At 37.2% G+C, this 24,875-nt stretch overlaps 1 protein-coding gene across 2 annotated transcripts in view; it reads left to right on the forward strand.

The window, feature by feature from the left end:
• LOC110451168 (CCR4-NOT transcription complex subunit 6-like) overlaps positions 1 to 22,661 on the forward strand; it is a 57,800-nt gene extending 35,139 nt beyond the window's left edge. For both annotated transcript variants that reach the window (XM_021499032.1, XM_021499031.1), the window contains 7 exons: positions 259 to 327; positions 6,002 to 6,159; positions 16,930 to 17,084; positions 18,454 to 18,605; positions 19,248 to 19,478; positions 20,328 to 20,505; positions 20,771 to 22,661. In XM_021499032.1, coding sequence (XP_021354707.1) covers positions 259 to 327; positions 6,002 to 6,159; positions 16,930 to 17,084; positions 18,454 to 18,605; positions 19,248 to 19,478; positions 20,328 to 20,505; positions 20,771 to 21,008 — 1,181 coding nt within the window. In that variant the 3' untranslated portion in view covers positions 21,009 to 22,661. The remainder of the gene's footprint in view (positions 1 to 258; positions 328 to 6,001; positions 6,160 to 16,929; positions 17,085 to 18,453; positions 18,606 to 19,247; positions 19,479 to 20,327; positions 20,506 to 20,770) is intronic.
• Positions 22,662 to 24,875: the final 2,214 nt, after the last annotated feature.

Here is a 24,875-nt window from a genome sequence, read left to right on the forward strand (position 1 = left end):
CCCCATCCCAAGTGTACAATATAGCACAGCCCAACCCAAGGGACTTCATGGGGAGGTAATATCGGGCAGCCCACCCAAAGAGACTATCTATAGGAGTTAAAACTGATGGACACGCCAACCTCAGCCTAGACTATGTTTAGGAACTTTGTGGGGCAGCCTTCCCCGAGGGATTATTTTGGATATAGTTAACTTTTTTAAGCGAGGTTTATGATTTTTAACTCTTAAATGTTTTATATTGTGTTTCTATTGTCATTTCAGTCAATTCCACTCAGCCCCCTAGCAGAGAATGGGTATGGTTAGCCCATTCTGAAAGGAACAGACCAACAGGTAAGAATATTGAAAACCTAATTTGTGAGGTTATTAGCTCCCCAAGTCTTTACTTCTTAGAGAAATTCAAGCCAAACAGTTTCAACAAGAACTGCAGAACATTTTTAAGGCTGTGATACATAAAATGTTGATGAACATATATGGCTTTTACACTACCTGTAGTGGTGAGCAAAGGTACAAAAACTGACAGATGACAAATTGTTATTGTTTTAAACATGAGATACAGTTGTTAAGTTTGTGCAACCCATCGTTTACCTAGCAGCTATCCTTGCACATTTGATATAAGTGACCTCTCCCCCTGTCTCATTTCTCTCAACCACTTGAGAACTTAGTTTAAATTTAGACTGCAACTTTTGAGAAATTAATTAAGCTAGAAAACAGTAAAACACGTTTTTTGGACAGTCAGCATAAAATTACAGTAAGTAAAGAATGTCAATGTTTGTACCTCCTCTATCTGTCCAGACCTGTTACAGTACAACCAGTGATAGCATTGTGTTTTACTGGTATTATAAAGTACACCTAGTAATGGTGTCATTGTGAATCACTATTTCAGTGCTATTAAATTTGCAGAATAATTCAAGAAACATTTTAAATATTACTTTATGAGTTTCATCTCATATTTTTACAGTGGTAGATGCCCAGGAATGTCTCGGTCTGGTTGAAATCGGTACTGAACTTGGTCAGAGTAAAGGTTATGTTATTTCCTATGAATCACATCAGTATGAGATAAGCGTTGGATTTTGAGGTGCATCAGGGTTCATAGACTGGGATTACACATGGCTGGATTGAGAACAGATGTGATTAGGATAAGCTGTGTTGTTTAAACATTCTTGTCAGGATCAAATTTCTATAAAATGGCAAGTTTTAGGAAAGCAAATTATAGGCATGCGAAAATAATATGAGGTGCAGTACTGTAACATATATGGTCACTCAGTGAGCAATGTCAGGGGGTAGGTCTCAGTGGGGAGGGACATCACTATACATGTACAATCCTCAGCTTTGCACTCATAGATTGGGTTTATCTCACAAATACACTGTAATCCATTATTCTAATGTTAGGTACATAACATATTTTTGTAATTGTCAATCATAATTGATTTTATTGAAACACTTAATAACATCCCTAGTCCTTTCTTCAAAGTTAGCGGAAGATTTATAAAAAATATCCCCTGATTTGAAAGCATTAATTTTCAGTATGAGACTGCATATATTCAACTAATAATTCAGATTGACTGAAGCTATTTTTTGAAGTTTAGGTTTTAGAACCTGTGCATCTTTAAAACAACTTTGTACTTGGCCATGCAACAGCTATTAGCGAAAAACATCAAACAAAAAGGGGTCACAAAAAAAACTAGGGCAATATTAAGTTGAACATTCCAGCTGGTAGGCCTATTAACATACCAGACAGTGCTCTACCTAGCAATGGTACAGCTGTGAGGATGCACCATCAGCTTCTTATATTCCCTTGTTTCCAGTGTAAAACACTGTCAGGTCATAATTACTTGCAGAAAAAATTCCCTGATCAATGTGTCATTATTTTGAGATGTCTAAACTTGTCGTAGCTGATTTATAATGACATCACAGATGGCATGACAGGACATGTGGGGTGGTGATGTTTTTTTAGGAATGTCCTCCTGAGGATATCCGGGTTTGTGAGGATGATAGCGTTGGAATGTTTTCGTGTTTACTCTTACATTCTTGGGTTGGTGGTCATTGCCACTAGGTCTGTCTAGGACAGATGACTGGAGGCAGTCTATCTCATTAGGCAGTTCCACATGATGAGGCAGCCAGGAACCTACATACACACTATATACTACTACACAGGGGAGACAGATATGCCCATATCAGTAGCTTTATGTACATGCACACTAATTTTATACATAGGCCGACTTGTATCTTAAGGCCTAGGGGAATGGTAGTAGGTTAGATGTCATACAGGTGAACTTGCTTGACCTGTGGATTAAAGCATCAAAATCTGTTGGACAGTTGTTTTATTACAACTATTTAAGCCATTTGCACATCGAGGCCAACTTTAGCTTATAAAAAAATATTTAATTACAAATGTCTGGGCTACAAAGGGTTCTGTAGAAAGGCGACCTCATCTGACCTAGGATGAAACTAGACAAACAGAATAAGACTGAAGAGGTTAGCGCTGCTTCTATTACAAATGGTATGAAACCTAGTTAATTACTAAAATATTCCATGATGTGTGTGGTAAGGGGATTTTGTAGAATAACTCACTTCTTATATTTGCATTTTAAAAAACCCAAAAAATACAGTTGTTTATTTTCTCTTTCTAAGTGTGTTAACTTTTTTCATGGCACATTAAAAACAAACTTTACCAATTTTGGAAAAGTTACTTCCCAGGGAACAAGATCATGTTCTGCATGCTTTAAGTTTATGAGGTGACAAAAATAAATCAGAAACTATTCAAGAATTTCTATCAAAGTTCAAACTCAGCGCCACAGCATCATTAGTCTCTGATTACTGTTACAGTGTGATAGAGACCCAATCAGTGTGTTGTTGGAAAACATTCCAATGTTTTACTCATTCACTCCTGAAGATACATTTGAACTCTTACAATTCAAATGTTGGAATAGTTCCTTATGAAATTTCAGGGGTGAATGAGTTAATGTAGTTCTCAGGGTTATGTTTTCAGGTTGTTAGGTTTATAATATAAACCTAATGCAGTCACAGCACCGTGAATGATATGGCTGGTATGCATACACACAGCTACACTTTTGACATAAATACTTTGCTAATTAATTGGTAAGGGGCTAACACATGCAGTATCGTACAGGATCATTGCTGCTGTCTAAAGTGATGAGGTCATATTTTTCTGTCAGTGTGGGGGTCGAGGAGGGATGAAAAATGAGGTGCCCGAGTACAGAGCTTGTCAGACGGCTGCAGGTGTTACTGTACCGGTCATTTAAGGTCAAACTCAACACAATGCACTATTTAACTGTTCTGAATCATAATCTTTTCGGTAGTGGTAAATTAAACTGTATGTAGAGTACTACCTAATACGATAATACACTCCTAGCCAAACACAATAACTATATAGTAAACAGTGTGAGTTCACAATGATCATGATCATGATTAATAAGCTTTGAGTTTAATTACTTAAATAATATAAAGGTCATAACTTGTCTTAATTTAACTTCAATATCTATCCAACTTTCATTTGTTAATTTTCAAATTGTTTAAGACACTTGGCTTTTATCATTGTACTTTTACAATTTGAAAATTAATTAACCAGAAATAGATTTAGAAACATGATCACTAATCCTCACAAGATTTGTAACCCTTGTCTCACAAAATGTTCATATTATTTCTGGATAATCATTTCTCTTGGAAACATTATCCCAATTTGTGACTATAGAGAAACAGTTGATTTAAATCATTATCATGCAACAACATTCAAAACTTGGTTATGTGATGTCATAATTAGGGATTTGACCAATGAAATCACATCTATGTAGAGTATTAATCACATGCAGTACATGAAATAGTGAGAAGTAAGGTTGAGACAGAAAACCTCTAATGCCTATGGGATAACTGTAATCAACGTTAAATTTGTAAAAACAAAATCCCCACACATAACGCTATAATGAAATCCTAACAACAGATGATAGATTTTACGGATAGTTGTGATTACTGTTACCCCTGATTGTGATCAAACATCCAAGGGATAAATCTTCATCACCAAGTTATCAATTTTGTTTTCAGTCCTTGGAGTCCACAGCCTTTGACCTAACACTGTATATTGTGAAATGTTCACCAAGTCACACTTTCATCCATTGCCAATGAAATCAATTTTTCACCCAGTGTTTATTTCGCCCTTGACGTTTAATTACTTTGAATATTATGTAGTTTACTTGAATAAGCTGTAATGATAAATTTGCATTAGAGAAGGTAAAAAAGGCTAAAATTACACTGCAGCAAACATGTTTCTGTATAGTCAACGCCCTAGTTGCTTGGCTATTTGAGAAAATTAGAATGATTGCAAAACCTTCCTAAAGTCCTAAAAAGGGTGGGTCATGATAGGCATATTTTTTCTCTCAAACAAGTCAGTTAATTGTGATGCTGTAATAAATGGGAACAACCAACCATATGTAGAGTATGGGTACTTGTTAGGTTGAAAACAGTGCTCATATTCATTTTAAAAATACTATTGGAGCAGAGGTGCAAACAGGGCTTCGTTTGGTTTATAGCATTTATCATCCTATCATTTGATGTCTTTGTCACTTTTCAAAATTATAAAAATGCTGATTATTTTTTTATGAAAAACTACAATTGATCTTAAAGAAAACAAATAGCTATAGTATATTAATTGTTATTATAGGAGGTAGACCTAAGGTGAGGATGTTATATAGATATCACCATGGGAGGTGGAATGGAGCACACTGATTATGTAGTTTGAGTATAAAGCATACATGCTTGGTTGGTGGCCAGTGTTAAAGTGTGTGGAGGGTGACATTTCTCCTGTGATAGGGCATCATATACAACCTGTACCACTCTATCATTGTACCTGATTAGGGGTCCTTCCTGGAGCTCCCCTGTGTATATACTGTCTATATAAATTGTTTATACACTGTATGTCCTGTGGGGCTACATACATTTATAACCCTGACCATAACTAACAATGTATATTAATGAGCGATGCATGCTATATTGGGTTAATGAGGTATGAAATTAATAGCAAGAAATCTTATGATTCTGGCAAGTAGTTAGTTACGTCGAGTAGAAGGCTAAGAGACACCAAGAGATCACCTGATTTTCATTAATTTTGTGATTGCGATAAAAACAAAACAAAATCATACCTTTGAAAAAATTTGAAGAAAGAAACTGAAACATTATACATGTTTGTCCCAGTGATCAAATAATGTGAAACTAAAAATAACACTTATTTCAAATGAATGCTTATAAAATGTCAAATTTGTTTTCCTTGTTTCAGATGGTTCCTTTTTTCCCCATTTAGTTAACATACTTGTATACCTAGTGAATTGACATTAGTTCTGAGCATAGGGTAATTAGCCTTGTTGTGACTAGTGCTGTTTATTGATAGGTGGTCATTAAAATCACTTGACCTGCTGCCTACCTTAAACTGACCAGACAACCTTGGTCGACTTCCTCCAGCACATTTTGTCCCTTTAACATTAATGAGGTCTCCATTAAAGTTGCTGAGGAAGCATTACATGTACCAGACCTGGTGTCTCGGTGCTAATGAAGGCTCGATAGCCAATAATAAACCAGCAGCTATAGAGAAACAGTTGAAATGATCACTAGATTAATACAAGTGTATATCTATACATTTTTACAAAATATAAATTGAGAATCAGAAGGTTTTTTTATGTGATTAAAGTTGACTTAATTAGGTCATGTTGTCTTGACAAAGTACGGGGAATAATTTATTTGGTAAAAATGTGGTTGAAACTTGCATCAAAAAATTAGTGCATACTTGTTTTGATAAGATTAGACTTGTGATCCAGAACTTAAATGTAAGAATTTTAGAAAAAAGAATCTAGGAGGATTCATCTTAAAAGTTTCTGTTTGATAGACCTAGTGTCACAGGTGGCAGAGAGGCAAGTCATGGGGTTAATTCCTGTGTCCTGTTTGTGAAAGGTAATCACATAATACAGTTTGATATTTATTGACATCGTTTGTGTTTCAGCCATCTTCACTGTGATGTGCTACAATGTACTATGTGATAAGTACTGCACCAGGCAGCTGTACGGGTACTGCCCCTCCTGGGCCCTCAACTGGGAGTACAGGAAGAAGGGCATCATGGAAGAGATCAAACACTGTGCAGCAGACATCATCTGTCTACAGGTATTGTACTTATACAATGTCATGTCTTCCCTTGCTTTCCCCTTAACCCTTTCACCACTGTAGACCATAATGGACTCATCCATATCAATGCATGGTAGAGTGTACTTAAGTTACATAGGGTGAAAGGGTTAAGAATCTCTGTAACCACACATTGGAAACAGTTTTCCCCTACATGACTATAGCTTTGATCAGTTTTTTTCTGAAAGGAAAACAGTACCTTGCAGGATTTTTATGAAAAACGAAAAGGTTTAGCAAAATATCATCAACAACAGTGTTCAGATTGTACTATCCAGTCACCGCTGATCTAGTTGTCCTACTATCCAGTCACAGCTGATCTAGTTGTCCTACTATCCAGTCACAGCTGATCTAGTTGTCCTACTATCCAGTCACCACTAATCTAGTTGTCCCACTATGCTGCTTGTGTTTTAGGGGTCAATTTTGACAATTAATGCCCCTACTATTTTACAGGGAGCGTTCAGTTTTACCCCACTCTATATCCTGTTATATCTTGTCCTATTCCAAATTCAGTGTCATTGCTCTAGCAACTTCATTTATAAACATATTATGATCTAACTTCACTGTCACTATTTACGGAAATTTGTCAGCTAATTCAGAGACATTAATTCAGGAATCCTGTCAGATTTAAATCAAAACTTTAAACAAACTTAATACTTTGTGCAAACATGAATTTGCATAGGAATGGGAGTATTGAGGTATTAATGATATTTTAGTCTATATGCAAAATTAGCCTCACTTATTTATTAATCTCCTTGATATTTCCTCTCTACCATATTCATCAATTTCCTCAATCGTTTCCTCCTACTGTAGCAAATTTAGTTCAGCAGTTATTATACCCCCCGCAACGAAGTTAGGGGGTGTATACTGGAATCGCCCTGTCTGGATGTCTGTCTGTCTGTCTGTCGTCCGCAGTAACTTGTCCGCGCAACTCCTCCTTAACTAACAGGTGGATTTCATTGAAACTTTGCATGAATGATCTGTATATTATGTAGTTGTGCACCAGCATTTTAATTTTGGATTTAGACCCTTTTTTTGTGGAGTTATGCCCCTTTGTGCGAAATACTTGTCCGTGCAACTCCTCCTTAACTAACAGGCGGATTTCATTGAAATTTTGCATGAATGATAGGTATCTTATGTAGCTGTCAGTGTGCACCGGCATTTTAATTTGGGATTTCAACCCTTTTTAATGGAGTTATGCCCCTTTGTGCGAAATACTTGACACCTCCTTAACTGGCAAGTGGATTTTATTGAAACTTTGCATGAATGATCGGTATCTTTTGTAGTTGTGCACTGGCATTTTAATTTGGGATTTCAACCCTTTTTGATGGAGTTATGCCCCTTTGTGCGAAATACTTGTTTATTTTTCTGTTATTTTTTGTTTTTGTTTTTATATAAAATAGTGATTAACTCATTACTGGTGGGAGACTATATTGCTTTGCATTAGTAAGGCTTAAAGCTTACAGTTCTGGTTTATATATGAGCGGGCGTATTAGTTAGCCTTTGGCTTACAGTTCTAGTTTTCAATGTTTTAACATCAATTAAAAATGCTGAAATAAGATAATCAACAATAATTCACTCTTCCTGCACATTATAGATGCTGATCACTGTAGATATAAATCCTGATTTGTGAAACTCCAATATTATTGCCTTTTAGTGTGCTACAGGAGGACATCCTATTCTCTTCCTTCATTGAGCCGTCACCCTTTCATTATATCCTCCGCCTACGCCCTTGCCCACACTTACAGTTGCTGTTTCGTTTCCATGGTGATGCTTGTCACTGTATTCTATATCTGCTCTTGTGTAGGTTTAGATGTATTATTGTTTCAGTCCTATATTTGTGGTGTCAACACCACCATTGTACACAAGTGTTATTATATGTCTAGTAGATCTAAGCCATGTAATCCCAGCAGATTCAGCTCCACACCTGATGCCTTGTTACATGACACAAACTGATAACAAAGCTGGTATAAAAAGGACATATTTAACTCCATACATCATCTGTTATTTCCCAGTGTCTGAAAATCGTTAAGAATGTATGTCTTTCTGACATAAAGTTTATAACTCTGAATTTCAATGGTGATTTTTTTTATTTCTTTGCGGATTAATTTGGTTTTAAAAGAGATAACATTCAGTGTACCCTTGCACATTTATGTACTAATCTGGTTGGGATGCATATGGTGCCAGGCCAGCTGTTTTCAAAGCTATCATGCATATTACTCGTGACTGCTAAATGAAATACATTATTTGTATATCATTGTCACTTACCAGACCAGACATTAAGTGGGGAAACAATTTCTCAATAAAACTTCAATATTATATTGAAATTGTGCTGATATATATACATGAAATTCCAATGCATGCAAGTTTTCTCAAAAGTGACAAATTTGAAATAATCAATTTTATAAACAGCCTGCATTGTGTGTAACTTTGTACACCCTATTCTCTATAGATCCATATTATCCTATACGTGTTAGCTTGATTTAGAGCGGATAGAATATATGGTTTGTTGAGGCTGTATTTGTGGATATGGCTATTGACTTTCTATGGAGTGCCAGGTACCCAGATCGACATCCCTCAACACATGGTCTGATACAGGAGGTACCAGTGTATAAGTTCTCCTATGTCAGTGTTCAAGGCTGGTATAGTCATCAATTCTACACTAACTACACTCTCTTTGTATCTAGGTTTGCACTGTTAGACCCCTTTATGACCTTTTTTAGTGTTGACATATAGGCCATTACGAATTGATCAATCAATCTAATTAAAACTTTGGACTCGTCAATATGAACATTGTAATGCAGGTGTTACCAATTTGTGGGGAAGTGATGGTTAGTTGTTAAAGGTGGATAAGTTAAAGAGCCAGCTGCTGCACTGTGATCGCTACAGATGGCCACAATACTGTCTAATGGTGTGTGTACCCAAATACACCAATCACTTCAAGTCATGTCAAAATACACATAATGACTGGATATATCAACAACTGTTGATAAATCTTACTCATCATCTGCCCTTTATCCTTGACTTCATCTGTAATATTCAGTGTCTGATTTCTCAGGTAAGAAATCGATACATAGGGGCACTTATAGACATAGTAGGGTACATTGGAATGTACTATTATAGTTATAGACATAGTAGGGTACATTGGAATGTACTATTATAGTTATAGACATAGTAGGGTACATTGGAATGTACTATTATAGTTATAGACATAGTAGGGTACATTGGAATGTACTATTATAGTTATAGACATAGTAGGGTACATTGGAATGTACTATTATAGTTATAGACATAGTAGGGTACATTGGAATGTACTATTATAGTTATAGACATAGTAGGGTACATTGGAATGTACTATTATAGTTATAGACATAGTAGGGTACATTGGAATGTACTATTATAGTTATAGACATAGTAGGGTACATTGGAATGTACTATTATAGTTATAGACATAGTAGGGTACATTGGAATGTACTATTATAGTTATAGACATAGTAGGGTACATTGGAATGTACTATTATAGTTATAGACATAGTAGGGTACATTGGAATGTACTATTATAGTTATAGACATAGTAGGGTACATTGGAATGTACTATTATAGTTATAGACATAGTAGGGTACATTGGAATGTACTATTATAGTTATAGACATAGTAGGGTACATTGGAATGTACTATTATAGTTATAGACATAGTAGGGTACATTGGAATGTACTATTATAGTTATAGACATAGTAGGGTACATTGGAATGTACTATTATAGTTATAGACATAGTAGGGTACATTGGAATGTACTATTATAGTTATAGACATAGTAGGGTACATTGGAATGTACTATTATAGTTATAGACATAGTAGGGTACATTGGAATGTACTATTATAGTTATAGACATAGTAGGGTACATTGGAATGTACTATTATAGTTATAGACATAGTAGGGTACATTGGAATGTACTATTATAGTTATAGACATAGTAGGGTACATTGGAATGTACTATTATAGTTATAGACATAGTAGGGTACATTGGAATGTACTATTATAGTTATAGACATAGTAGGGTACATTGGAATGTACTATTATAGTTATAGACATAGTAGGGTACATTGGAATGTACTATTATAGTTATAGACATAGTAGGGTACATTGGAATGTACTATTATAGTTATAGACATAGTAGGGTACATTGGAATGTACTATTATAGTTATAGACATAGTAGGGTACATTGGAATGTACTATTATAGTTATTATTGCAACCACAATACACAGGCTGGCTTACCATAGAGAAAGTAGTGTCTGGTTCAGAGGCTGACACAGAAATGCAGGTCAGTAGCCCCTGGTAGGTTATACAGTGTTGACCCAATATCGGTCAATAATTGTCTTTTGCACTAGTAAGAGTTGATGGTGGTCTGACTGTTAACGTGGTCCACATATTGAGGTGTAGGTCAACATAAGCCAGCTTAATCATGCTAAGAAAAGAACGAAAGTCAAACAACAGCATAATATGAATATGCATGATGACAGACCCTAGAATGTATGTAGGTGGTGACAGACCTAGAACACATGTCGTTAGAGTGAATACAGGCCCTAGAATGTTTATAGATGGTGACAGACCTAGAACACATGTCCTTATAGTGAATACAGACCCTAGAATGTTTATAGATGGTGACAGACCTAGAACACATGTCGTTAGAGTGAGTACAGACCCTAGAATGTTTATAGATGGAGACAGACCTAGAACACATGTCGTTAGAGTGAGTACAGACCCTAGAATGTTTATAGATGGCGATAGACCTAGAACACATGTCGTTAGAGTTAATACAGACCCTAGAATGTTTATAGATGGTGACAGTCCTAGAACACATGTCGTTAGAGTGAATAATGACCCTAGAATGTTTATAGATGGCGATAGACCTAGAACACATGTCGTTAGAGTGAGTACAGACCCTAGAATGTTTATAGATGGCGATAGACCTAGAACACATGTCGTTAGAGTGAGTACAGACCCTAGAATGTTTATAGATGGTGCCAGACCTAGAACACATGTCGTTAGAGTGAGTACAGACCCTAGAATGTTTATAGATGGCGATAGACCTAGAACACATGTCGTTAGAGTGAATATAGGCCCTAGAATGTTTATAGATGGTGACAGCCCTAGAACACATGTCGTTAGAGTGAATACAGGCCCTAGAATGTTTATAGATGGTGACAGACCTACAACACATGTCGTTAGAGTGAATACAGACGCTAGAATGTTTATAGATGGTGACAGACTTAGAACACATGTCGTTAGAGTGAATACAGTCCCTAGAATGTTTATAGATGGTGACAGACCTACAACACATGTCGTTAGAGGGAATACAGACCCTAGAATGTTTATAGATGGTGATAAACCTAGAACACATGTCGTTAGAGTGAATACAGACCCTAGAATGTTAATAGATGGTGACAGACCTAGAACACATGTCCTTATAGTGAATACAGACCCTAGAATGTTTATAGATGGCGATAGACCTAGAACACATGTCGTTAGAGTGAGTACAGACCCTAGAATGTTTATAGATGGTGACAGTCCTAGAACACATGTCGTTAGAGTGAATACAGTCCCTAGAATGTTTATAGATGGTGACAGCCCTAGAACACATGTCGTTAGAGTGAATAGAGGCCCTAGAATGTTTATAGATGGTGACAGTCCTAGAACACATGTCGTTAGAGTGAATAATGACCCTAGAATGTTTATAGATGGCGATAGACCTAGAACACATGTCGTTAGAGTTAATACAGACACTAGAATGTTTATAGATGGTGACAGACCTACAACACATGTCGTTAGAGTGAATACAGACGCTAGAATGTTTATAGATGGTGACAGACTTAGAACACATGTCGTTAGAGTGAATACAGTCCCTAGAATGTTTATAGATGGTGACAGACCTACAACACATGTCGTTAGAGGGAATACAGACCCTAGAATGTTTATAGATGGAGACAGACCTAGAACACATGTCGTTAGAGTGAGTACAGACCCTAGAATGTTTATAGATGGTGCCAGACCTAGAACACATGTCGTTAGAGTGAGTACAGACCCTAGAATGTTTATAGATGGTGACAGGCCTAGAACACATGTCGTTAGAGTGAATACAGTCCCTAGAATGTTTATAGATGGTGACAGGCCTAGAACACATGTCGTTAGAGTGAATACAGACACTAGAATGTTTATAGATGGTGACAGACTTAGAACACATGTCGTTAGAGTGAATACAGACCCTAAAATGTTTATAGATGGTGACAGACCTAGAACACATGTCCTTATAGTGAATACAGACCCTAGAATGTTTATAGATGGTGACAGACCTTGAACACATGTCGTTAGAGTGAATAAGGCCCTAGCATGAATGTAGACGTTACAGTAAATTCAGACCCTAGCAGTCATATTATTCTATGATCGAAACCCACAAATTTTGACCCCTAAAAATTGAATCAAGGCAACAACCTCAGACAGGCTAGGAGGCCAACAAGTTTGTGTGTCATTATGTAGATGAGGTCTTAGCTGGTCATACCCCCATATCAAGGTCGGTTATACCTTTTGATTGACCTAAATAATTTGTTTAGTACATTAATACCTGTATACCTGTATACAGACCAGAGATATATAATACCTGTATACAGACCAGAGATATATAGACTATTAGTATACCACTTAATGTTACTGACTTCAAACAGTGATAATTGAACGCCTCGGTAGGTGATTTGTTATCCTACAGAATAGCCAGGATATCTACACACAGCGTCTTGTGTACATCCGGTTAGGTGTGATCTGAAGTACACATCAAGTATTGAATAATTATGAAAAGTTGTTGAGAAGGACATTAGAAAATGATATCAAGTCATTTATCAGTAATCAAGCTCAATAAAGCAATAGACATTTCAATGAGAAAAGTGACTTATCTCATACCAATCTATTGAAAGGAAGTGCTCAGAGGAGATTGGCTTTATAGAGACAGGAGAGATCAATGACCTGTCTCGATCTTTGCTGAAATGTAACTGAGCATGCCAGGTGTGTTGTACAGGTGTGCCATACCTGTACAGGTGGTAGAGATCTAGAGGGTTCTGTTATGTACATCTGCTGATACACTGCTTTAACAATGATCTCCAAGCTAGCTGTGTTCAATAGGGACTCTAAACACAGGCCAGTTAGGTATAAATCAGTAACTAGGGTCATAATCAGTAGGAAATATAAATACCGTAAGCTTAATACACCTAACCCATTCACCCCTAAAGTCACATTTGAACCTTACCAAATCAATGACTGGGCAAGTCCAGTTTAGATAAGTAGGGGTAAATGAGTTAATAAAACCTGCAGTTTAAATCATTTACAGCTACAGCTATAAATATGACGACACAAGTTACTTTTTAGACATAAATTTCTAAAACTGAATATTGCTTACAACATTATAATATTCAGCTGTATACACTCTTTATTTCATTATATATATACACATACAAGTTACATAAGTCATCTTGATATGTTTGTATCACCTCGTAGTATGAAATAAATCCTAATGATTGCCTCATCTAGTCCCTAAAACGGATGTATTTCCCCATCTGTGAACAAAATATACTGAAGGTTTGAGTCAAATACTCAAAGATCAAGATTAATATCTGATGACAAAATTTCAGTTTCTGTGTTACTAAAGATATTAAGGACCCTGTACTATTGGCAAAACCTAACCATACAATGGAAATGTATGAACCACCGCATAGGGAACCCTGGTCCTTGGGTGGCATTTTAAAGTTTGGTTTGATATAGAATGGCATTTACGAAAATTTAAGCTTCGAAACACTTGAATGGCAGATTCAACAATACTAAATGAATGATAGGCAAAAACTGAAGCCAGAGTTCAGCTGGAGTTCGGTGAAAATGTATGTCATTGATTAAAGTCTGTCACACAATCTGAGGTCAGTTTGGGTTTTTGAATAAGAGTGTATCATCAGTTTAACCGGTTTTACAGTACAAAGGCTGATGCATGACAAGCAAGTATGTTAGTCTTATGTTAAATAATATAGCAAGTGATCCATTCATACATTAGTAGTCACATAACAACACTTTCCCTGGAAAATATTCCCCATTTTCTGTTTACTTTGATGTTTACCTGTTCTCACATGGCCAGCCATGCATTCATTCACATGACAGTGACTATGGAATACGGCATTGATACGCTCACTAGTTGGTAATGGACATTTCTTATTGCGAATTGCCGGTTGTTTATTGCTAAATTCAGTATTTAAATTTTTAGGTCACCTGAGACAAAGTCTCAAGTGACCTATTGGGATCACCTTTTGACCGTCGTCGTGCGTCCGTAAACAATTTACATTTTCGACTTCTTCTCTAAAACCCCTGAACCAAATTCAATGAAATTTTGCAGAAACCTTCCATGGTCAAAGGTCAACAAAAGTAGTTGCCGGTTTGGTCCCTGGCCCCCAGGGGCCTGAGGGGCGGGGCCAAAAAGGGACAAATTGACTAAAATTTCAAAAATCTTCTTCTCAAGACACAGATATGGTAGAATCAAATACTCTTCATAGATGGAAGGGTCCTAAGGTGCTTTACCAAAATTGTGAATTTCTTGACCCTGGGGTCTCAAGTTTCCCCCTGGAGAGGGGTTAAACTTTACTTTAGTTTAAATAGGGAAATCACATTTTGGACCAACATTTGTTTAATTGCCATTGGAGGTAATTCAATTCAGGTTAGCATTATCAATATTGGGTAGCAGTTTGATGGTATGCACATATGAGCCCTGACTGACCCCCAGGGCTGATGGGAGGGGCCAAAAAGCGGTAAATTGACTGAAATTTCAAAAATCTTCTTCTCAAGACCCAGATATGGTAGAATCAAACACTCTTCATAGATGGTTTATAATGGCAAATGATACTTTGAATATTACATGTTGTATAACTTGATTGGAATTATAACCCTGAGTTGACAGTTTGATACTTTGAAAATTTTGAGCCAGCCCTACCCCAAAGGGCTGTAGGGTGGTGCCCAAAGGAGTCAGTGTACTAAAATTTCTTCATTTTCCTTGTTTAGAATCAGAGGCACTAGTTTCAAATACTTTTTAGTCTTAAATCTGTATGCTAGATATTGAATAAGGTGGTTTTATTGTTTTTTGTCACTGAATAATATTTCTGTTTGTGTTAAAAACAAAATCAACTCTCTGTATAAATATGTCAGGTGACCGTTAAGGCCCATGGGCCTCTTGTTATATTTTTAACCCCTTTTTGCTTTGACCGAGTTCAGCCAGCACCTACTCATTTTAACACACTTGTGTGACCCGGAGTGCAGAGGATTTGGTACTCAGTCGTTTCAGCACCAAGATGTTTTGGTACTTTTATAAGACATTTCCATGCTAGCTAAAAGTTGTTTCTGTGTTTTAAAAGATTTTCAGCACTTGGAATAACATTTCACTTTTGTACTCTGTTTGGTAATTGGAAAGAATTTAGAGAGATGCTATACTTAGGTACTGAAATGTCTGGAGTTCAGTGGAAAAAAATCAAGGAAATGTTGATAATTCATAATTTATTTTTCTGTTGTGAGAAATGTTACTGTACGAAATCTATATTCTGTTGTGAGAAATGTTATTGTACGAGATCTTTATTCTGTTGTGAGAAATGTTACTGTACGAGATCTATATTCTGTTGTTAGAAATGTTACTGTACAAGATCTTTATTCTGTTATGAGAAATGTTACTGTACGAGATCTATATTCTGTTGTGAGAAATGTTACTGTACGAGATCTATATTCTGTTGTGAGAAATGTTACTGTACAAGATCTTTATTCTGTTATGAGAAATGTTACTGTATGAGATCTATATTCTGTTGTGAGAAATGTTACTGTACCAGATCTTTATTCTGTTGTGAGAAATGTTACTGTACGAGATCTATGTTCTGTTGTGAGAAATGTTACTGTACCAGATCTTTATTCTGTTGTGAGAAATGTTACTGTACCAGATCTATGTTCTGTTGTGAGAAATGTTACTGTACGAGATCTTTATTCTGTTGTGAGAAATGTTACTGTACGAGATCTTTATTCAGTTGTGAGAAATGTTACTGTACATGTTCTTCAGTGTGATAAGTAAAAAATAATTCTTAAGTCATTCATTATGTTCTATATACCTTAAAGTATTAGTTCTATTTTATGACAATATATATTAAATTGTTTTTTGAAATATAGAAGTACCTGCAGGGGTATTAGTGATAATGTATTTTATTTAGAGAGAAGACAAACAAGGGTGGCATTCATGTCAGTTTGACATATATCTAGATTTCAGCATGAATATAGCTTTGGTAAATCATTTATTAAAAAGAAATCATTCCATTGGGATTTTTTTATGAAAAACGGGACTGGAAAAAAAATTCAGCAACATAGTGCAATAATGATGTACATGTGAAAACGTAACGAGGCCGGACCAGGATATCAGCCCTGGATCTCCAGTTATTGCACTAACACTCTAACCTGTACCCCAGCCTAGATGAGCTAGTTATTTTCAAAAAAAATGTAATGGAAGGTTACTGTATCATAATGTGCGCTAAAAACCACTTTAGAATTCTTTAGAAATAGTGGCACAGGGATCCTTTTAAGATACTTAAATAGTATTGTAAAAACACTGTACTAGTATTGTTGTAAAGAATAACTTTGTAAAAGTTTGAAAGTCATGTAATAAGGTGTATAATTTGTTTTCTATCAATCATATAATTTCAGGAGGTAGAAACAGACCAGTTCTACAATTTCTTCCTCCCAGAGCTAAAGAGGGATGGCTACGACGGCATCTTCTCTGCCAAGTCGCGAGCGAGGACCATGACTGAATCAGAGAGGAAATATGTAGATGGTTGTGCAATATTCTATAGAACATCAAAGTAGGTATTCCAGATATTTGTCTGAATAGGCTTAAACATTGACCTAGCTTTCAGGACCTCACAAAAACCAACATTTCTATCAATCAACAATTTTGAGCTATAACTCTGGTTTACATAATAGGTTTATACTGTCGAGGATTAATGATTTGCGGAACAGATTATTTTCTTACACCCTGTTACACAGTTAAGGTCATTCACACATGAGGTTGTTCAGGATTTGAATCGCTGCGTCGTCGTGGTGTGAGTGGTCGAGGGTTTTTTAACTTTCGCCACTGGCAATTGGTCCATAGTTTTGGAGATTTCTCCAACTAGGTCGAATTCTCAAACTTTGCGTTGGTGCTTCCCACTCTTGCCGTCCTGTTTCGACATCATTAGTTTACTCTGGATGTCCTTTGTTCTAGTCTCGCCAATATGGCGGTCACACCGTGGGCGGTGATCAGTGTGTGGCTCAAGACTGATTGCAGTCTATTGTCAGCCTACCGTGCCGTGCACGTCTATAAATAAGTTGACAATCAGTCACTTGTAGCTTTTGTCACTGTATACGAATGTTTAGAGTTCATGAAATTTCAAAATTGTTTGATAGATATAAAGTTTTTGTCGGAGAGGAATTGTCCTTCGCTGACCAAGTAAGAAGATCGATCGCTAATGCTAGAAGATGTGCACGCACCTCTCCATGGTCCCTAGGTACCACTCAGTAGTGAAACAGAATTTGAAGTAATTTGTATAAATAAAACTTTCAGGAAAATATACTTTTGATACTGTTTTGTGTGCTGTAGGCAATTTTCAGAAAAAAGGTGTATACACTACTTAAGGTTTTGTTGAAGAAAATGTCTGAAGTAATGAAATGCCAGTAAAAATACAATGTTCAAAGTATTTTGTGTGTCATGTAGATTTTATACATAGAAAAAAAACCAAAGTGCCCTATTCTTATAACATTTATTTATTTTGGGTAGCAATATCATACGCTATTTGTAATTTAACATGAACTTTTAAACAGTCGTTCATCTGTGCATTACATAAGTGATTGGGGTGAGTGTAACAATGGATGCAGACATAGTCTGTACTTGTGTGTGTTGTTGGATAAACTGTCTGTAAACAGCCCCAATGGACACTGTTGATGGAGGGACCCTTCAGTCCTGGCGACCTGATGTGTAGGCAGAGGTCTGTCAGCTTATACATTGCCCGCCTCATTTTTGGCAGTGTAATAACTCCTAAATGAGGATATAGATTGATGTTTGATCTTCTAGACCCTTTCAGCACATGTGCTGTAATAACATTTCTGTATGTCGGTCATCATAGCCCAGTGTTAATAAAGTCAGTGTGAACATGTATCATATCCTCTGAATTAAAGGGTGTGTTTGTCTTTCAGGTTTTCCCTATTAAAAGAACATCTGGTGGAGTTTAATCAGGTAGCTATGGCCAATGCTGAGGGTTCTGATGATATGCTGAACAGGGTCATGACCAAGGACAATATTGGACTGGCAGCCATGCTGGAAACAAAGGAGGGTGTGTTTGAAAATGGTGGGTTCCTCTTGGTCACATTGGACATAATCCTGACTCATATTTGTAAATGTTGGGAAGAGGGGGGGATTCTAATTCTATTTAGGTCAAGAGGACAAAGCTATATGTATATGGAAATCAATGTTCAAGAGATAAAGTTGGATATTGAAAAAATATATTATCAGTATGATATAATATTTCAAAATCAATATAACAATACACTACTTAATGCTTAGAATAAGAAACTAGCATGTCCTCAATGTTTTTGTTCTGAAATGCTCCCATCATTTCCAGGGCTATTGGGGCACACAGAAACCACATGATGATAGGGCCTCTTTTTCATTAAACTATGTATTGGTCTTGATATATATCCAGTCTTAGTTCGAGACATGTCAATTTTAAAAAAGGACATTTAAGATAAATCCTTTCTAGGGTTTACAAAAATCTCCTTGATCCACCTCTGTATGTTTAGCATTAGATATTCTATACTGTAAAAGAAAGATCAATATGCTTATGAAGTATTGAAACATTCAACTTAATCCCTAGTTTCGTATAAATACTCCAAAGTGGTGAAGATTTGTGAATGAATCCAGAATGCTGTAAGCTGCTGCAGTGGTAGAATAGTAGACAGTTTGTGTGATAATCCCTGGTTGTTTGTTGTAGGTGCACCACCAGAGAACTTAATTCGTCAGCAGATAATGGTAGCAACTGCCCACATCCACTGGGACCCCGAGTTCTGTGATGTCAAACTCATACAGACCATGATGCTCATGTGGGAACTAAAGCATGTCATCGAAGAAAGTATTCGCAGCTTCCGGCCAGGTTCCTCTACTCCGGACATAAACTCCATACCGCTCATATTATGTGGCGACTTAAACTCCCTCCCAGACTCAGGTAAGGAAAAGTCCTGTATCCCCCAAAATACCACATGTGAGAAATCAATCTTCTGTGTCAAGTTAAATCAGGAGAAGTAGTGAGTCCTAAATACTAGCCAAGTCCTATACACCAGTGAGAAGGGACTAACAGTGAGTCCTAAATACTAGCCGAGTCCTTTACACAAGTGAGATGGGACTGACAGTGAGTCCTAAATACTAGCCAAGTCCTTTACACGTGTGAGATAGGACGGATATAGAGTCCAAAGTACCGGCCCAATTAAACACCAGAGAGACAGGAATGGTAGCAAGTCTTGCCTGCCAGTACTAGTCAAGTCCTGTATTCCAGGAGGCTGCAGGACAGCTACATAAATACACTAGGGACAGCCTGCACCAGCTTTCAGGTTTAATGTAAAGAGAGACACACCAGCTTGTATTTTATTACTATTTGTGAGCGTGGTGTAATAGGTAGACATGACAGCTATGTAAGACAGGGTACAAGTGTCAGTACAATGAATGACACCTATATCCCTGTAGAGTTGAATCCTGTGGTGTATCCATTTGCCTAAAAAGGTGTCGGTATTGATTTATGTCAAAGCTGCGACAACTTGTACGGGGATGCTATAACCACATGTGGGGCTTACTAAAGTAGTGTTATATTCATCCATCTCTTGTCTTCTTCTGATGCAATGCGGAAAAAAAATATAACAATATGCTCTGGGGTAAGACATTATTTATAATATGTGCTGAGTACTAGAATATCCTGTTCTATTTAATCCTTGTTTAAATTGAGATTTAGGTTTATTATTCGGTCTCTGATAGCAAGTCTGTTGATTGTTGATTGTAATCTCGTCCATTCTCTCCATGTCAGGTGTTTTGGAGTTTCTGAACTCAGGAAAAGTATCAAGAAATCATATAGATTTTAAGGAGAGAGGATATGATGACTGTCTACAGCGCATCAACGTCTCCACGGAGAAGGATTTCCTGCTTCATGATTTCCGTCTTGGTCGTGCCTACGACAATGATATCATGCCTTTCACCAATTACACGTAAGTGTGGTCATTCTTTTAAGTCAAGATTTCTTAAGTTTTCTTTTTGTTTTCCTGTAAAATCTGATATTATACACCACAATGCACATAGCAAATAAATAATTTAGGTGTATGACTCTACTGATAGGTGAATACTAGTCATAATAAATTGTTTCTGTTGACGTCATGCAAATTAAGTAAACAAATATTTCTGGCCTTGTATTTTTGGAGAGGATTTTTCTTCCATATTAGATATTTAATAACCATGTTTTGTTGTTCATTGCAGATTTGACTTCAAGGGTATCATAGATTACATCTTTTATTCACGTGACCACCTAAACTTGCTGGGTCTGCTTGGGCCCCTGGATGCAGATTGGTTCCAACAGAATAAGGTTGTTGGTTGCCCTCACCCTCATGTGCCCTCAGACCACTTCCCCCTCCTGGCAGAGTATGAGATGCCAGTCCCGAGGGCAGATGGCTCCCGTAAAGTCAATACATCTAGCACGCCGGTCAAGAACAGATAGTGCCTAGCACAATTACTCTCACCTCATCTGCCAAGGAGACATTGACAGTCATAACTTCATATTCACGTTAGTGTTAGGTATCATTGTACCTTTGTAGAAAATATCTTGAGAGTATATTTAATGTTGATTATGACAGAATTTCAAATTTTTACTGTTATTTTTTATTGTACATGAGGGTTTTTCAACCATTTTTATCACTGTCATATCATGAATAGTAAAATTATGTGAATGAATTTTTTATATATACAATTTTTTTAATGAAATGCAAGCAAGGTGCACAACCCCACTTGAGAACAAATAATAAGGGAGACAATTCATGTGTGAATTATTTGTTTGCATTATTTATTGTTACCTATTTATTTTGCCATATCATTGTGTATGGTGAATTTCTGTATCATGACAAGGGAAGAAGCATAATACACACATCCAGCCAGTATGGTGGCCCCACAATCTTCACAACCATGTTCCAAATCTATTTTCATAAGACTTAGATAACAAATGGCAACAGTATATAGTGTGCTATCAGGCAAAATCTCTCCAGTGGTTTTCTACATGGACATGTAATAATTGTAAAGATTGAGTTGATTATTGTATTCATCTCAGATTTAGAATCTCTGGTAGGAGCTTTGGTAACAGCATAACCTGGCAGCTATAGTGTCACATGATGACCCTATTGGTGTAGTGGCCATGGTTATGTACATCTATAGTGTCACATGATGACCCTCTTGGTGTGGTGGCCATTGTTATGTACATCTATAGTGTCACATGATGACCCTATTGGTGTGGTGGCCATTGTTATGTACATCTATAGTGTCACATGATGACCCTATTGGTGTGGTGGCCATTGTTATGTACATCTATAGTGTCACATGATGACCCTATTGGTGTGGTGGCCATTGTTATGTACATCTATAGTGTCACATGATGACCCTATTGGTGTGGTGGCCATTGTTATGTACATCTATAGTGTCACATGATGACCCTATTGGTGTGGTGGCCATTGTTATGTACATCTATAGTGTCACATGATGACCCTATTGGTGTGGTGGCCATTGTTATGTACATCTATAGTGTCACATGATGACCCTATTGGTGTGATGGCCATTGTTATGTACATCTATAGTGTCGCGTGATGACACTATTGGTGTGGTGGCCATTGTTATGTACAGCTATGGTGTCAAATGACAACCCTATTAGTGTGGTGTCCATTGTTATGTACAGCTATGGTGTCACATGACGACCCTCTTGTTGTGGTAGCCATTGTTATGTACAGGTAGTGTCACATGATGACACTATTGGTGTGATGGCAATTGTTATGTACAGCTATGGTGTCACATGACAACCCTCTTGGTGTGGTGGCCATTGTTATGTACAGCTATGGTGTCACATGACGACCCTCTTGGTGTGGTGGCCATTGTTATGTACATCTATAGTGTCACATGATGACCCTCTTGGTGTGGTGGCCATTGTTATGTACAGGTGTAGTGTCACATGACAACCCTCTTGGTGTGGTGGCCATTGTTATGTACAGCTACGGTGTCACATGACGACCCTCTTGGTGTGGTGGCAATTGTTATGTACAGCTATGGTGTCACATGACGACCCTCTTCGTGTGGTGGCCGTTATGTACATCTATAGTGTCACATGATGACCCTCTTGGTGTGGTGGACATTGTTATGTACAGGTAGTGTCACATGATGGCCCTCTTGGTGTGGTGGTAATTGTTATGTACAGCTACGGTGTCACAAGACGACCCTCTTGGTGTGTTGGCCACATGATGACTCTCTTGGTGTGGTGGTAATTGTTATGTACAGCTACGGTGTCACATGACAACCCCCTTGGTGTGGTGGCCGTTATGTACATCTATAGTGTCGCGTGATGACACTATTGGTGTGGTGGCCATTGGTATGTACAGCTACGGTGTCCCATGACCACCCTCTTGGTGTGGTGGACACATGATGACCCTCTTGGTGTGGTGGCCACGTGATGATCCTCTTTGTGTGGTGGCCACATGATGACCCTCTTTATGTGGTGGCCACATGATGACCCTCTTGGTGTGATGGACACATGATGACCCTCTTGGTGTGGTGGCCACATGATGACCCTCTTTATGTGGTGGCCACATGATGACCCTCTTGGTTTGATGGACACATGATGACCCTCTTGGTGTGGTGGACACATGATGACCCTCTTGGTGTGGTTGACACATGATGACCCTCTTTATGTGGTGGCCACATGATGACCCTCTTGGTGTGGTGGACACATGATGAACCTCTTGGTGTGGCAGTCATTGCTATTTCTCGAATGGCTTTATGATGTCACAGGATGACCTGAATGGTGTGGCTACGATGTCTGAGGCTATCGTACATATGTCACACTTTAGAATGAATTCTTCTACTTGCTCATACCTTTTTTGCTTAACAGTTGTATTATTCTCTTGTTACGATGTCATGTTTGATAACAGATACAATTTATGGTTACAGTATATTGTTTGATGCTATAGTAACAATTTATAAAGGAAACTATGGTAACAATCTCTTGTAGGAAACTATAGTTATTATGTATCTTTTGATACTACAATGTATACATATAATGTTAAAATTATTACTATAGTTACGTTGTCAGCTTTGTTATTATAGTTACATTGTCAGTTTTGTTACTATAGTTACAATGTCAGCTTTGTTACTATAGTTATGTCAAAAAATAGTTGAATCAGGTTTGTTACTAAGTTACCATGTCAGTTGTGTTACTATAGTAATAACAATTTTGATACTATATTGATATATTTGATACTTTAGTGACCTTGTCCTGTGTGTGTGTGGTTCACCTCAAATATGTATAGTAACAGCCCGGCCAGTATCATTATACAGGGGTACACAGCACTTGTACTGTATATAGAATCATAGCTAGTTCATTTGGCAAAGCTACACTTTTGGTATATAGATTATTCAATTATTTTCTGTTTTGATTATGAACTCCCATTTTAAATAAGAGATCCTAGAGCACTCTTGCAGAAAAGATTTATTTTATGAAACCCATTCATTCTTGTGAATGTGTTTTGTTGAGTGAAGGATTGAAATTTTCACCTAAGAAAACATATGAATAAGATGTAAGAGTGTGTGTGTGAGCATATTTAAGTTAAAGTAGTTAGGTGTAACCTTTTTTAACATACTCTAAATTAAAAGTTCATTTCATCTCTTATAATGAAATACTAACTTTATTTCAACAGTTTCTAGGGGCCATTTCTTTGCTGTAGTATCTGAACACAGCTTGATATTGCTATACAGTCAAATTGTATTGATTTGAAATAAATTATTTGAAGATTTGTAGGTAAAATATGCAAAATGAATTTACAAAGTCCATTTAAATTTTTAGGTCACCTGAGCTTTAGCTCAAGTGACCTATTGCTATCCGTTTTCGTCCGTCGTCGTCCGTCGTCCGTCGTCCGTCGTCCGTCGTCCGTCGTCCGTTAACATTTTACATTTCAAACTTAAAGTCAAGTTCTGCTGGGCCGATTGAACTGAAAGTTGGTAGGAATGATCGCCTCATGGTCCTGACAAAGTGTTGTTATTTTTCGGGTCGATCAGAAATCCAATATGGCCGCCACGGCCGCCATTTTGAAAACCTATTTCAAACTTAAAGTCAAGTTCTGCTGGACCGATTGAACTGAAAGTTGGTAGGAATGATCGCCTCATGGTCCTGACAAAGTGTTGTTATTTTTCGGGTCGATCAGAAATCCAATATGGCCGCCACGGCCGCCATTTTGAAAACCTATTTCAAACTTAAAGTCAAGTTCTGCTGGACCGATTGAACTGAAAGTTGGTAGGAATGATCGCCTCATGGTCCTGACAAAGTGTTGTTATTTTT

The sequence above is a fragment of the Mizuhopecten yessoensis genome, unplaced genomic scaffold, assembly GCF_002113885.1.
Source record: "Mizuhopecten yessoensis strain PY_sf001 unplaced genomic scaffold, ASM211388v2 scaffold5859, whole genome shotgun sequence".
Taxonomy (NCBI): Eukaryota; Metazoa; Mollusca; class Bivalvia; order Pectinida; family Pectinidae; genus Mizuhopecten; species Mizuhopecten yessoensis.